At 39.5% G+C, this 16,891-nt stretch overlaps 1 protein-coding gene across 5 annotated transcripts in view; it reads right to left on the reverse strand.

Moving 5' to 3' along the window:
* Positions 1–4,262: 4,262 nt before the first annotated feature.
* LOC121865948 (innexin inx2-like) overlaps positions 4,263–16,891 on the reverse strand; it is a 50,039-nt gene continuing 37,410 nt past the window's right edge. For all 5 annotated transcript variants that reach the window (XM_042365519.1, XM_042365516.1, XM_042365518.1 and 2 more), the window contains one exon: positions 4,263–7,351. In XM_042365519.1, coding sequence (XP_042221453.1) covers positions 6,470–7,351 — 882 coding nt within the window. In that variant the 3' untranslated portion in view covers positions 4,263–6,469. The remainder of the gene's footprint in view (positions 7,352–16,891) is intronic.

The following is a 16,891-nucleotide window of genomic DNA, read 5'->3' on the forward strand; positions in this document are numbered from 1 at the left end:
TTGAAGTCATGAACCTCCTCCAGGATCTCATTCATCATCACACTTATGCATTTTACATTTAATTGCAATCACCCAGACCAATTATCTGGCAAGTGTTGCTAATTATGTTGTATTATGAATTATATTGTATGATCATAAATTGAACTGATAGATGATCATAGTATAAGAATGTGCTGGAATATGTTTGACACTGTAAAAAGTTGTAGTATTTGTTGAGAAAACAAACTGTACACAAATTATGTTTATCTGCAAAAACTTATTTTCTTGTTACTTGTGATGCTTGATTTTGGTTTAGGCTAAAATATCCAGATGATTTTTTATTAACCATTCCACAGAGCTGTCTGAGAAGTCAGAAATCAATAGATATTTTGTTTGTCTTTTGTATTAATAGACGGGCATAATTGACATAAAGTACAATATACTGTATGTAGGTAGAAACACACAGATGTTGGTATAAAAATGAAAAAAATTCTATTGATTTTTGACTTCACACACACACACACACACACACAATAGGTTAACCTGATGTGCCGTTTTTATAGGACTTCATACAATTTACTTGTTTATCTGAGAACTATCTTTATTTGTTTATTAATCTTTTAACTCCAGATTCATATGACTGGGTAGATATACTTTTTAGGTAACATTTGTGATGTTTCCAAGTCCAGTGATTTGTAAGGCAATACTGTACACAATGGATCAATGACACAACACCTGCAGTTTCTCTGTTTTATTTAATAAATTTGCAACACGAGAACTTTACAGTATATTAACTATATTTCCTTATTGCCTCTAGAAATGCAAAGTTACAGTTCAGTGCTTCGTCCTCTTATAACTGACTAAAAGGGGGCAATTTTTGGAACAACAGACAGAGACGTACAGTGGTGCCAACAAGAAGGTATAAAATGATCCCATAATGCAAGTAGCACCTAATTTACAGGAATAAATACAATTGTAGGTACAGTTACCCACAGGTACAGTGATCCGGGGTGGAACACTGTAGGCAACTGTACATAAAACAAAGAATATGCAAGTTGAAGGTTTTTTGGCATTAAAAGATCCCCCAAAGATGGTGTTTGTTTGAAGTTCTTGACAAATCATTTGTAGTGGAAAAATATACTTGGGCAGTGGAGTAACAATAGAGATTTAATTATCAAACACTGAGAAACATTTGACACCACTAATCTCAGTGTATGGTGGGTGGGGGTTCAGATAAGCCAGTTTCAAATATCCCTCACGAGGCTCAACCTAAGTGAAGTTTCACCTCTAAAAATTAACCCTCAGTGAAGGTATCTGAAGCCAGATTTAATAATTACTAAGTAATAATCAGTACAAGACCAATATAATGAAACAAAATGTTATTATGTTTGTGATATGAATTTTCATAGGTCTTTCATCTGATACACAAATATTACATGTTTGCTTTAGAGGTCATCTGCACAATGGTATGACCATCTTTAAAAGTAAAGATTTTTAATTTTTTTTGGAAAATGAGAAAATTAATTTGATCATACAGTACATTATATCATATGACCAACTTGACAATAATGGTGCAGTGAACACCATTGCAAGGTTACAAACACCAATTCTATACAATACATTTCATTGGAAACTGAGGAGCCACAAGAACATTTACAAAGATTACACACAAAATAGATCACCCAAAGTTCATATATAAAACAACGTCTCTGTCTACTGAACCTAAAAAACAGCATATACTGAAGACTAGCAATCGTAAATAGAATACCCCACTACCGTGATCACAAAAGTTATAACAAGTCATTACAATATCTAACAGTTCATACTTAGCGAACTATTCTTCATTTTAAAATCCCAAGTGGTTGTAGAGTGAGAGAGTGACCTTGTTAGTATCGTCGTATGAAGCTTCACCGTGGCCACGTCACCAGCTGACCACAAAGCGCCTTCCATGCTGAGGTCAGCTAGAGTCGCAGACCATTAAGCCACTGTTTGTTAACAACCTCAAGGTATTCGGTTATTTTATTCAGTTTGTTAAATGTTACATAGGCCGAAAAAGTTCCTAAAATTTTCACTTAACTTCTGAAATGAGATCTAACCCTGAATAAAGTGGTATGATTTTGTTTAGGTTTCATGTGTAATTACAAACAAATAACTGTCAGGATATATCTCTATGTCTTCACCATCAACCCTCTCATGTCTCGTCACCTAACAGCCAATCTTGCCTTAAAACACCCATCCCCTTTCATTGAACACTATATAACTTACACTCTAAAATGCATTGTAACCAATCATGACCCTTAATATTGTGTACTACTTCAATAAAGTTTTAATACTGTACATATTTTTTATAAAGGTGTCACAGAACCATTTAGAAAGCACTCATGCTAATATACAACAATATTCTAGAGATCACTCTAGAGTTCACAAAAGTTGCCATATATATATATATATATATATATATATATATATATATATATATATATATATATATATATATATATATATATATATATATATATATATATATATATATATATATATATATATATATATATACAGCTTAAGTGACACTAATACAAATACTGAGTCTTATGGTGCCCTACATTAACTTAGATTCCAGTAAAGGCTTCTTTAGCCCATGTCCACACCTTAACATGACCAGAAACAAGTTCTTTAGGGTACATTAAATTCTTTTAATATGAATACTGCTGCCAACAGCACACACTAGCAACTTCTATTTTCCACAATGATTTTATCACAACAGTCTGCGATAAACTTTATTGAAGATTTACACACTGGACTAACTGCCATCCAGCAGTATAATCCAATACAAGTCATGTCATCAGCTAACTTTCCCTGGTGACTGGTAGAGCAGTCATGACGCCGACTACACTAGCAAGGCTGACGTTGAGGGTTGTAGTGGGGAGTGATTCCTCCACCACTGTTTATGTAAGAATTGTATCAGATGATGTTTATCCCCTAGCGAGGCTGACCGAGGTCGTAACAGATGACCTCTCCCTCCCCAGAAAAAGGCTGACTGCAAGGGTCGAGTGCTGACCCCTCACAGAAAATTTTACTTCAAGAGGTTAAGTAATGACTTATCATGTATCTTAGTAGCAGATCTCCTACAATACACTAGACTATGAGAGTTTTCAATAACATCTCTCACAGTGAATCTGACTAAATCTTGGTGAATTCAGACCTGACAGGAAACTAGATTGTATGGGCATTAATGATGAGTCTGACAGGAAACTAACTACAGCATTTTAGTGGCAGACCTTTCAGGACAAATTAGACTGCAGGGTTGTACAAGTCAGCCTCCCTCCCTCCCCTGCTCAGCAAGATTGACTGTCAGGATTCATGGGGCTGACCTTCCCTTCCCCTGGTAGGGTTGACTGGGAGACTCTAATGGGTGTGTTCAGAACTTGGTGCCACTTCTAGAATATGTATTGATGGCTGAGGATGCATATTAGTTATCTCTGGGGAGAGTAGGGCTGCGGGTTCACTAGGTGGTCATTTGCGGGTACGATGGGTCAAATAGGATTATTTTGGAAAGGTATTTAGCTGGTTGAGGATGTAATAGGGACACCTCACACAATCTAGGTTAGGGGATAGGCCAGACTAGGTACTAATGGTGATTATCAACTTACAATGAAATATATTTGATCATATGATCACAGAGTGTATAATGAAAGAACTATCAACAATAGTGGCACCAGGTTCTTTTGATACACATCTTGGCAGCATGAATACAAAAAGGTCCCATTCTACATATACAACAAAGGGGCAAGTCCTAGACCTCTTGACCACGACTACAGCAGCCAATGTTTACATCTGCTCGTGGGACTTATGACCACACATCCAAACTACTCTAGTATTGATAATTTATACCATAAAAATGTAATGTGGATTGTTTTATAACAATAGATGCTGGAATAATAAATATATCATGTTCTGCCATAAAATTGCAAATATTGTGCTTTGAAATATGGGGCAAACATGTTATAAAGGCTAAACTATTGTTTAACATAACACATCACACTTGATTATGTTATAAAGTCCATACACTAGAGGGGTTCAGGAATATGGTCCAGGATGATCAAAAAGGGAGAGAGTAAAAGAGAGAGAGAGTGTGAGTGAGAGAGAGCAAGAAAGAGAGAGTGAGAGAGAGCAAGAAAGAGAGAGTGAGAGAGCGCAAGAAGGAGAGCAAGAAAGAGAGAGCGAGAGAGAGTAAGAGCAAGAAAGAGAGAGCCAGAAAGAGAGTGAGAGCAAGAAAGAGAGTGAGAGCAGAGAGAGAGAGAGAGAGAGAGAGAGAGAGAGAGAGAGAGAGAGAGAGAGAGAGAGAGAGAGAGAGATGTTTGTTATCGAGAGCTCTAAACCGTGATTAGCTACAGGTTAACTAAGCAAGTGTTTATCAAGCAACTCCCTACTGTAACTTTCTTTAGTTATGGAGAATTAATGCGCAGTTCCATTAAGAAGCTAAAACTAATAACATTCTGCTGTAAGGATATATAAACATCATATTGAACAGACAACATAAATATGATCTAGTAAAATTCGATTTCACCTAGCTCGAAAAAAGACACTGGCACATATAAAATATGCACATCACAACAAAACAATAGAAAAGTCTTTTTAATCTCCATAAAGAATGTGAGAAAACAACCAGTTTTATACAAGTCTAAACACATATGTTACCTGTCTGACGCCCCGCCTGACGAGTAAACATAATGGCTATATAACCTAGGCTGATAAGATGATAGTTGGGAGGGAGGGGAGGCAGGGGTGGTAGGAGGTAAGAACTGTAGACTTGGTTACAGTCCTACTACCTTCTCAGCCACCCCAGAACTCCGTACAGCTTCAACAAGGAGAGAACGGCCATTATGTCGATGTCCTAGAAATTAGTATGGGGATTCTAATACACTACTCGGAACCTTGCGGGTACGTCAACTTATGTTTAAATCTATATTCGCACAGGTCCATCCACGATACCCAATATTCATCGCGCTGTGTGATACTTGGCAGAGTCTCTCGCTATTATGGCTGGGGTGTGTGTGATCATCCAAGCACCACCCCCGAAAAGCAGGAAGCCCGCGGCGGTGTGGGCGACCCATGAGCTGAACCTTGCCACAGGCCAGGCCTCACCACCCATACATAACATCCACATGACCAACACATCTTTTCATGTTATTCACATTATTATTTTACACAGAATTCACCTTCCTTCTGGGCGTCTTAATGTGTTTAGTGAATGAGGAGGACCTCGTGTGATTTGGGCCGACAAATGTGTTAAGCCTTGTCTTATAAGTTCGTGGATTGTGGATGTAGTTGTGGGTGTGACCCAGACACATGTGGGAAGTGGCTGTTGCTTCTCAGGTGAGCCAAGTGTCAAACGACCGAGATGCACACTGTTGCCTGTAGAGCTAAACGTGTGGCTCATCAGCAATCATTAAGTAGCGTAAATCCACTGTGTTTCTGTTTTTTAGTTAATGAACAAGAAGCACTATGACAGACCACACGCAAAATAAATAGCAAAACTTATATATTACTTCATCTGAGTATATGTTCTCTCATTCATAATACTGAAGAATACTTGAAATACTCATAAAACTTTCATATACAGAAAACATTTTCTTGTAATATCACCAGTCAGCTACACAGCTTAGACAAGTAAGCAAAACAAAATATCTACGAGCATATAAAATACACACAAACAGTCCTTTAAAGATTAGATTCACTATATGAAAAAACTTGACTTAACAAGAACCGTCGACTGATTGCAGGTTGCGACCAGTGCAGCAGTGACCAAGATACTTGTGGATACTTCCCATAAACTCATGCCAGTAACAAAACAAACATTATAATTTCAACGATATTTATCACTGACAGGCCCCCTGTTGGAAACGCAAAGTGTTGGTGTTGCAAGGGCCTGGTGTGTTGTTGATGGACGATCCAAGTGCAGAGGTCATCTTTCATCATCATGCGATATGGTGGCAGGTCTCATGGCAAAGCTCAGGGCTCGACCACGCTCTTGTTCTGCTTTGTTGTTGTCACTGTTGCTTATTCTGTTGCTGTGGCGGAGCGGAGCAGCCCACCATCCCAGGCTTAGCTGGAAGGGTACACCAGGTGCATGGTGGGCAGCAAGCCCCAACGTGGTGGTGTGGTGGTATGAGAGTCGCGCGGCGCCTTCCCCTGCGTGCGGTTCTGCAGCCCCGAGCGTCTAGGTGGCGTAGGGGGCTGGGCCGAGCCCTGTGCGCTGCCGTAGCCCAGGTCTGAGGGTTGGAGGACCTCACAGAGGCCAGGCAGGAGCCAACCACACTTACAGCCCCTCGCAGTGGCCGTTGGAATAGGCGGTGCCGTACCCGTGTACGGGTGGGTAGCGGTTATGATACTGGCCGTACGGGTGCGCATTTGCGCGGAACCCGAAGCTGGGTTGACCATTGGGAAGGCAGTGTGTGAGCGAGTGTGGGGAAGTGCGCGGCGCTGAATCTCATATGTAATTTACAGACTGAAGCGATTTCTCTTGCTTACCGAGGCGGGACGGTTTGGAGTCGGAACTTTCTCCTCCTTGTACCTCATACACAAGCTGGGTGACAAGCTCAGCGATGAGTACAGGGTCCATGGTGGGTGCCAGATTGCACAGCACAAACCAATCACTGAGATTGTGTGCATTAATGAACCGATCCAAAGTATCTTCGGGCACTAGTTTAGCGCTGAACTTGAGGCGCAATCGACGTGCCGGCTTGCATGTAACAAGCACCAGCATGTATAAACCCCGCAGCAGTGACAGTCCAAACAACATGCAGTACCAGAAGTAGAGGAACAGGAAGATCTTATCATTAAAGCAGTTGATAGGGAGGAGACAGAGTGGGTAGTAACTGTTGATGGTGCCTCCACGACTGTGATACTGTAGCTTACAGACGGTCAGACGGGGGAACCGTGCCGTCATTGGAGAAATCGTAGTGTTGGTTGCATTGTGCATGAAGTTGACCCAGTCCAGACCGTAGTTGTAGAAGTCACCTCCCAGGAACACGTCAGTGAGAATGAAGAAAGAGGCGAGCAAGGCAATTGCTAAAAGTTCTGTCAATAGGTATTGCCAGAGCCAGTACTCGTGATTCCCCCTCGTCTGCTTCATATGCCACACCAGGAAGTTCTTTTTATCCTCCCAGTCCTCACGACGCCGAAGGTTGGTGAAATCAAAGGGGAGGCACTGACTGTGGGTCAGCTGGTGCCAAATTTGCCGTGGTAAGTAGATGACGAGCGCCTCAATCAGCAGGAAGAATGTCACCCACTGGTAGTATGAGATCTCCCTCCGAGAACTTTGGCCTTCCACGAATTGGCCCAAGTTGGGGTAGATAACATTTTTACCAACCTGGAAAAGAAGAGGAGTGTTAGGACAACTCTTAAAATGTACTCTTCTTGACAACTGGTGTTTAGTTTGTAGGGAAAATTATTGTTGTGTTAGTTATTTAGAAAACTGGTGTTGGGTGTTTACAAATGACTATGGTACAAAAAAGAAAGATCTAATTTTGTGGTATTTTATATCTCAGTAAGTTAGGTTTACAAGTGGACAAATGTCTCTGTACAGTATTATCATAAAATGAAACAGTTATATGCAAATAATTGTTTTTCCATTCTGGTACAGTAACAGTATCATATATGCCCATAAATTTGACAAAGATATTTAACACTTAATGATCCATGTACTACAGAATCTCAGTGATCCACACATTATTTATGACAACTGCCAAACTCTTGGCCATGTTTAACCAGTCCTAAGAAATGACCGTCTCTCTGAGAAAAATTTTCTCCCCTGCCTACTCTTCTGGCATTACTGAGCATATGTCGAGCCCAAGCTTAATGCAAATGTGGTCAGTTCATCAAGTGTTTACACAAGCTATGAATGCCTTAGTATATATACCTTCCTGTGTATTCTTTCGCCCTAAACTTCATCACAGTTTACCTACAGAAGATGAGGTACTTCAAGGATCATAAAGTCAAGGTACTGTACATAGAAGAAGAAGTAGCACCACTCCCATAGAGCTCTGTACTGATAAAAAGAGGAAAAAGAAGAAAAAAAGAGGTTTTGTTGAAGTTTTCTTATGCTACTAAACACTGCATTGGTTTACAAAATAGTGTAGATTTTTTTGTTTTATTGTGATTGGAGCCACTGATACTGAATAGAAAGGAAAATTAATCGCTTATCAGCAACTCGTTTAGCGTTGCTAATTGGCCAGTTATGGATACGTCACTTGGCTCTGGCCCTTTGTTTCAATATGGCAATGCCATAACCTGATGATGACCCAAGTGACCCCACACACCCCTCCTCAACAACCAGTGCAACTCATTCAACCCACACCATTACAGCTCAGTACACATACCATCACTGAAAATCATAGTTGGTGAATACTGCACCTGCCTGTATAACTATGTACTGTACTGTACTGTACTGTACTGTACTTCAAGAATTCAATGTTTTTCTGATGTTCTTGGCCTAATGGCTGACAATTTCTTGCTCAATGCACCCCACGAACCCTTTGGCTTTTTGGTCAATTTATTAATTGTGCTTTGATTAGAAATTTTTTCTTTGCATTTTGTTAAGTACTGTATTAATTTGTTATAATCCCTTACCTTGACTGATGACTCAAACCCAAGTGTATAATAGGATAACAGACATTTTTACTGTCTTTCACCCCAACCTCCACTGTTTCCACGACAGTATTTGTTCAGTTATAAGCTCCAGTCAGCCTCCTGTCAATCTTACAATATACTGTACTATAGCTACTTTACTTAGGCTCCATTGGGGCTCCACTGACATTTTTATGTACAGAGACTGAATTTAAAGGTTGAATTAATAGTACAGTATAATATTCTCTACTAGTTACTCATTTGAAACTTGTGAAAGTGAAAGTGCATCTCCTAGGTTGATGCCCTGTTGGGGACACTTTGGATACAGCACATTGTATAATAAGCAGTGGGTATACTGTAATGGATATTATAATTTTTAACTACTGTACAGTACAATAGTACAGTACTGTATTGTACATCCAGACTAAATGAATAAATACCTAAAACTAGCATAAAAAATTACAGGTTGTGAATATTTAGTGTTTGCAAAATGAATATCTTTCCAAGAGTCAGTAACGCAAATAATTTACAATATTATAACTTTTTGACGATGGATCCTTAATCAATGTTTTTAGGAGTACTTGTGCTGAGATTTTGAATAAAATAAAATTGTCCAAATCCAAAACTTAACCTTTGCAGTGGTAGAAAAAGTATTGTAATGGAATAAAGTACATGTACTGTAATGAAAAAAATACTTTTAAGTAAAAGTACTGTTCCTGTGAAAAAAGCTTACTCAAGCAAAAGTAAGAATACCGTTGCAATATAAACCTGTCCCCTGGAAGAAGCCATCAGCATCATCTTTATTCTAAGACTAGTGAAACACTTTCACTTAACCCCAGCAAAAAGGTCACTCCTTGCACTACCACGGAGACTGGGAGGAATGGAAATGACCAATCCAGAGGAGCTTGCTGCCACCGAACATCAGAACTCTGTCAAGCTCAAGGCAGCCCTCTCTGAGCACATAATATCTCAAAATGCAGCAAGCGAGGTGGATACCAAAGAATTAAACAAGATTCGACAGTCCATTACGACAGAACGACAACACACCCAAAGAGATAAACTGCAACAACTGATGCTGCAATTGCCAAAGAACTTGAAAAAAAGTAGCTATAGCACAGGAGGTGGGCGCCTCGAACTGCAAACAACAGTACCGATAAAGGCAAAAGGCTTCAGCCTTAATAAACAAGAATTTACAGATGCCATTGCTCTAAGTCTAAGGTATAGTAGGCCAGTAGAAGGTTTGTCCTCCTAATGCGTGTGTGGCTCACCATTCTCCATCGACCACGCCATGGTGCGCAAGAAAGGGGGCTTTGTATGCATGAGGCATGGCGAAGGTATCTCACAGCAAATATAATGAAGGAAATCTGCCACGACATCATGGTGGAACCGACCCCCTTTCTATTGGACAGCGAGAATCTCCATCACAGGACTTCCAACACACCCAATGAAGCCCGTGTGGACGTCAGTGCTCGAGGTTTCTGAACGCGGGGACAGCGAGCCTTCTTTGATGTTAGGATACTCGACCCCATGGCCGCATGTCATCGTAACTTGTCTCGAGGCTGCACACAAGAGGAACGGGAACGAAAATATTAGGGCGTATGGCGGGATGGGACCAAGTGCAAGATGTTTCTATGCAAGACTGGCTGGGGTGTTATCCGAACAGAAGCAGCAGCCAAGAAGTTACATTGCAGCCTGGTTGAGAAGTCGACTGTCCTTCGCTAATCTTAGGTCTGCATTGCTTTGCTTCAGGGGAACGAGATCTTCGGCCCCAAAGCCGACAACGGTCACAGATTTTAACTATGAGGCAACAGTCACTGAATGCCACATAGATCTGTGGCTTAACTAACTCAACTCAGCTAGGGTAGCTACTTTTGTTTTAGGTTATTTAATTTTAAGGTAATAAAATGGCGACTAAGGTGTGGCTATTGGGGGAGGCTGGAGGCCACGTTGAAAAAAAGTAGCAGCCAGGGCCGGATTCAGGAGTGGGCAAAGTGGGCAGCTGCCCAGGGGCCACCACAATCTGGGGGCCTCCACATGTGCGGTATTAGCTATATCAGGGCTGGTCGACTTGAAACCACATGAATGACTCCAGTCATGTCTCACTTTTGTGTGTGTGTGTGTGTGTGTGTGTGTGTTGGGAATTTGTACACTATCAATAAATATACAGTTAATTAAAAATTTCTCAATGTTCTAATTCCCTCAATATAACTGCATATGGCTTCAAAATTCTCCAAAGAAGTGTTCACATTTCAAAAATTTCCCGGGGGGCTTACAGCGCTCCCCGGAACTCCCAGATGTTTAGGTTCGCTTCACTTGCCACCCCACCCTCTTGGGTAGTTATAATGAGGGGGGCCTCCACAAAGAGGCTGCCCATGGGCCTCCACAGGTCTAAATCCGGCACTGGTAGTAACAGTAGTAATAGTAGTAGTTGTAGTAGTAGTACAACATAGGACTTCAAACACATCAAACGAAGCCCGTGTTGACGTCAGTGCTCGAGGATTCTGGACGAGGGGACACCGAGCCTTCTTCGACATCAGGATTTTTTATTCCATGGCCGCATGTCACAGTAGCTTAGCTCTCGATGCTGCACACAGGAAGAACGAGAACGACAAGATAAGGGCATACGGGGAGAGAATTCAGAACGTTGATCAAGGCAGCTTCACTTCTCTAGTGTTCACAACCTCGGGTGGGATGGGACCAAGTGCAAGATGTTTCTTCGCCAGACTCGCGGAGGTGATCTCCAAACAGAAGCAGCAGTCCAGAAGTTATGTTACAGCCTGGATGAGATGTCGACTGTCCTTCCCTCTCCTTCGGTCGGCTTTGCTCTGCCTCAGGGGAACGAGAGCATCGGCCCCAAAGCTGACAACAGTTGCAGATATTGACTATGAGGCTATAGTCACTGAATGCCGCATAGATCTGCGGCTCAACTAACTCAACACAGCTAGGATAGCAACTTATGTATTAGGATATTTAATATTAAGGTAATAAAATGGTGGCGAAGGTATGGCTATTGGGGGAGGCTGGAGGCCATATTAAAAAAAAAAAGTAGTAGTAGTGGTAGTTGTGGTAGTAGTAGTAGTAAAATCATTGTCGGTTTTAGACGGTAAATCAGATGAATGAAATTACTGTACCTCTCAATAAACTGATAAATAGTTTTTTCGGGAGAGCTTTTATTGATACTGTAGATATCTGTAATGAAGCAAAGGCCACAGTGATTCTAATTTTCAAAGAAGACTCAGTATCTTATTTAATTAATTAATGTGAGTAAATTTTCTAGTATGTCATAAAACATTAGAACAGATGCCACTGCCAGGTGTATAATAATGTACTGTAACTCCTAAAACCGAGCAACAATAGAGCTTCAAAGTTACTCCAACTAGTATCTCAAGGTGCCTGAGAGCCGCCGTCAGGATACAGCACCCTGAAGACTAAGCTATTTTCGGTACGCAAGAAGACAGTGTGGCCGGCACTCTGCACTCTACTGCCTCCATTTTCCTGATTGTAAGTTAGGGGTGTTGATCAGGGGTGCCTTGGGTGCTAAACAGCATCCCTTAAACCAAGAAGTGGCCGTTGTAACCATTTGTCTTTGGAAAAATATGGAACTCATGCCCTAAATGTTTTCGCGAGATGACAACACCTCACTTAAGATGATATGGTGTGTTCTGCTCCGCTGCTTCCTTTGTGATTCATATGTGACATGCATGAGCTGTTGGGTTTAAGGTTTAAGTGTGATATGTATTGTAGATTAATGGTGTTGGATTGAGTGTGACAAGTACATTAATGGTGTTGGACTGAGTGTGACACGTACATTAATGGTGTTGGACTGAGTGTGACAAGTACAATAATGGTGTTGGACTGAGTGTGACACGTACATTAATGGTGTTGGACTGAGTGTGACAAGTACAATAATGGTGTTGGACTGAGTGTGACAAGTACATTAATGGTTACATAACTGAACATACAGCACAACACGGAGTTTCATTCGTTGGGTCAATATGACTTGCTCTTTAATTTCCTCTGTGCGGGAAAAAATATGTCAAGGAGATTTTGGCGACAAAAATCAATAGTTCCCACCACATGTGGCTGAGTGCAAGCGACCTTTTAAATGTTATAGATATTTTCCATACAGCTGAGCCTTCAGTTTTATGTCTTGGGAGAGAAACTGTAGGACAGAACATAATTTTGTCACAATTAAATGATACCTGGATCACTCTACTGTATTTACTTTATCCCCTTCGTCACTTGTCAACTAACTAGCCATCCGGGTAGTCGGTGAGTTCTCTGTTATATACGCACTGTTGGCGAGTACTGGGCGGGTACTGGCTTTTGATTGTACAGTACCTGAACATGTGCTCGTCTAGTACTGTCATAACATTCACTGGCTGGTTATCCCACGAGTTCACAACGCTTGCTCAAAGGAGAGTAGCCCTCACATTTTTTTTGTACTGTCAACTTCTTTAATACGAGGCTGGGACCTCTTGTGGGACGTCCATCAGCTAACACCTTTGTATGAACATCAAGAGTTACGTCCTTCTAAGTGTTTATATAAACTTGTATAAATCGCCCTTCTGTATCATAAACTGAGCAGCTGTAAACTTTCATAAAATATATATATATATATATATATATATATATATATATATATATATATATATATATATATAATGTGTGTGTGTGAGTTGGGTGTTGGTGGTCGTTTGGGATCCCTCCCCAACATTATCTGACCTTCCCCGACCATCAACTGAATGCAACATTAACCACCCGTGACTGACAACATCCTTCCACCTCATTTTGCTCTCACAATGTTTCTCTCATCACTCATCACACACCACAAATCTCAACGTCCAGTGACTCATCACACGATCCGAACAACAAAACTACTCAATAAACGGTACAATAATCACCAGACAGCCAACAGTCTCCCCGAAAATTATGTGACCCGACCAACTATTTGACGTTAACAGCATCGTGTATCAGGAGCGACAACTGTAAATGTGAAATATGAAATTAATTGCTCATAATCTGAAAAAAAACCGTGACGTGGCACCTGAAACTCACACTACACAAGCTTGGCGGATATTGATCACAGGACAGGGTTACAGCAACGTGATTTGGCCGTGTGTTATATCACAGCCTGTGGGGCAGTATATTTACCAAGTTATATAACAGTAATATAGTTCGTTTAATATAGGTATGTATTATATTACATACTGAGGGCACTTCCTATGTAAATTATCAAATTAGTTATTAACCATAGACCATTTCATAAAGGGATGTGTTGTATGATAATATTATCTTATATGTACTGGGATATGTAAGAAATATAAAGCATATAACTGAAGGGCTTACTCTACATGTACCATATATATATATATATATATATATATATATATATATATATATATATATATATATATATATATATATATATATATATATATATATATATATATATATATATATATATATATATATATATATATATATATATATATATATAACACCGAGAGAACATGTAGACACAGGGGGATGCTACTGCGTGGTTCATGAAAATCACAGAAAATCAAGTCTGAAATAGAGGTTAAATCACATTGAAAAATAAAAAATGCGTCAGTACCCCAAGATTCCGTAATTAACAATAATCACAGTGAGTTTTAGTAATATATCATTATTAATATTTATACAATTCTTTGTCAATAGTAGATATCACAGTAACTTTTAATTATTATTATTATTATTATTATTATTATTATTATTATTATTATTATTATTATTATTATTATTATTATTATTATTATTATTATTATTATTATTATTATTATTATTATTATTATTATTATTATTATTATTATTATTTACAACTGTTCAACACAAAAGTACATTAATTTATAGGTACTACTGTGAACATAACCATTGAGACTTTGACGGCTACACTATCTCCCCTCGTAATGTAATTTTAGACAAGAGAATAACTCAGATATTTTTTTAAATAAGCTGACTTGGGGTATTCTCACCGCACTTTAGTCTCAATAATTGTTGAAATAAGACTCCAAGCACATTATTTTACTATCAAGGGTAAAAACTTCCCAATACACCAACACAATCACTGAATTTTTTTTTTATCTCTTGAAAGAATTTTTTTTTCGACAAGTAGGAAATGACTTTAACGCCACGTCATAACACGGCGATGAAAAATAAAACGTAAATTTATTGACTTACGTTATTTTTACCGGCTCTAATATATAAAATTTATGTTAATTTTCTCCAAGTCGATAACTGATTAACATAGAAAGGTTTATTTACTTATCAATTGTATTTTACTGATTCTAATATGTCAACTCGGATGATTAGTAATAACAGGATGATAATTGATAAAAATAACTTTAATTCATTTTAGAAATATTAAATCTTTCGTCTATAATCAATTAAGGGAATCTTGTACACTCAAACCTTAAGACTTATTAAAGATGAAATAAAATCCAGGGGGCAGATCTTATGCAAATCTGACATCTGTTCTTCTAACCTGATTCTGAATATGTGAGTGACTGACGTGAACTAAACTTATATTTGACCTTTTTACTCTTCAAGAGATGTAAACAGAAAAAAGAATCTCTAGATGGTTGGTTCAAGTGTGAGGTAGGTAATTACCCTTGAGTGGCTACGTCTACACTACCACTCTACATCTACTCGGGGTGGGAGACTGGCACTTATACACAAAAACAAAGCGACAGTGGAAAGTAGAAATCTCAATTAACAAATAGATTTATTGAGGAAGAAACTCCACCTCAAAATCTGATAATTGGGAGTTTTTATTTTCCCGCGTCTATTGTTAGCGTTCTCAGCTCCTAGCATTACCATCTGTTGTTGGCTTCACCCGAGCCTGTCATGTCTAGGACGAACTGACTTACCAACAACTGGTGGTACTAGAAATGGTAACAGCGGAGGTAGAACACACACACACACACACTACACTAAGGTCCACGCCACTATAGGAGGCTTCACAGCTCGTCCACGCTAAACGCTCGTTCTAGCTCCACTTCGCCGACTAACAGTCAACAGTTATAAGAGTGGAAAACTTAGCCACAGTCAAGGGGTTGACAATAGAATCTGCAACAGTCAGGAATTAGGAATGTCAAATCAGGAATTAGGAATGAATACAGTCAGGGGATACAATTAGCAAGTCATGGGTCAGACTGGGCGACAGTTTGGATGTATAACTCAACCGTCAGGAAATAAAACTGACGACTGTTATGGCTTATAATTATCGACAGTCAGGAATTAAAACTGACGTTAATCAAAAGTTCAAATTGGTGACTGCTAAGGTTTAGAATTTGTTACGAATATAGCATAAATTTCGCGACAGTTAAGAGTTAGAACTGTTAACAGTCAGGAGTTGCAAGTGGTGACGGCCAATGATTAGAAATAGCGACAGTCCGGGGTGTGAATTAGTGACATTTAAAACTTAAAACTGCCACAGTCAGGAAATGAAACGTGTAGTAGTTAGGAATTAAAAATGTCGATTGTCAAGGGATGACAATTATTAAAGTTAGGGACTGAAAATGACGACAGTCAGAAGCGATAATTGGCGACATTCATTTGTAAAAATTGGCGACAGTTAGATAAATTGGCGACAGTCGGGAGACAAAATTGAAATGTGCGAGTCAGAAATTAGTTAGAATTGGCGACAGTTAGAAGTTAGTTAGAATTGGCGACAGTTAGAAGTTAGTTAGAATTGGCGACAGTCGGGAAATAAACTAGCGACAGTGAGGAGACGAAATCGACAACAGTTAGGGGTGAGAACTGGCGACAGTGAGCGCTGCAGGGAGGCCAGTACCGTGACTAGGAGTGACTGGCCAAAGTTTGCATGGACACCCCTGCTTTAAACACGGAGAATGACGCGTTTAACTCAATATGCATGGAAATATATATAAATATATACATATATGAGTGTGTTTAGTGTGTGTCAGAGAGAGAGAGAGAGAGAGAGAGAGAGAGAGAGAGAGAGAGAGAGAGAGAGAGAGAGAGAGAGAGAGAGAGTTCTGTGTTTTTGGTCACAGCAGAGGAAATTGCATATTTAATTTGTTTAAAGACCACAAAACACAAAGAAGAATCAGTGTGTTGAAAGGTCAGAACACAAGAGGCAGCTGCTCACAATTTACCGTCTTGTCAGATCACTGAAAGACGGTACATGAAGACAAATACCCCGTGTGTCATGAATGTGTCTTCAGGATCAAACCAAGAAAATAAATGAACAGCAGCAATGAATAATAAACAAACTTGGAAG

The sequence above is a fragment of the Homarus americanus genome, unplaced genomic scaffold (assembly GCF_018991925.1).
Source record: "Homarus americanus isolate GMGI-L3 unplaced genomic scaffold, GMGI_Hamer_2.0 scaffold44276, whole genome shotgun sequence".
Classification (NCBI taxonomy): Eukaryota; Metazoa; Arthropoda; class Malacostraca; order Decapoda; family Nephropidae; genus Homarus; species Homarus americanus.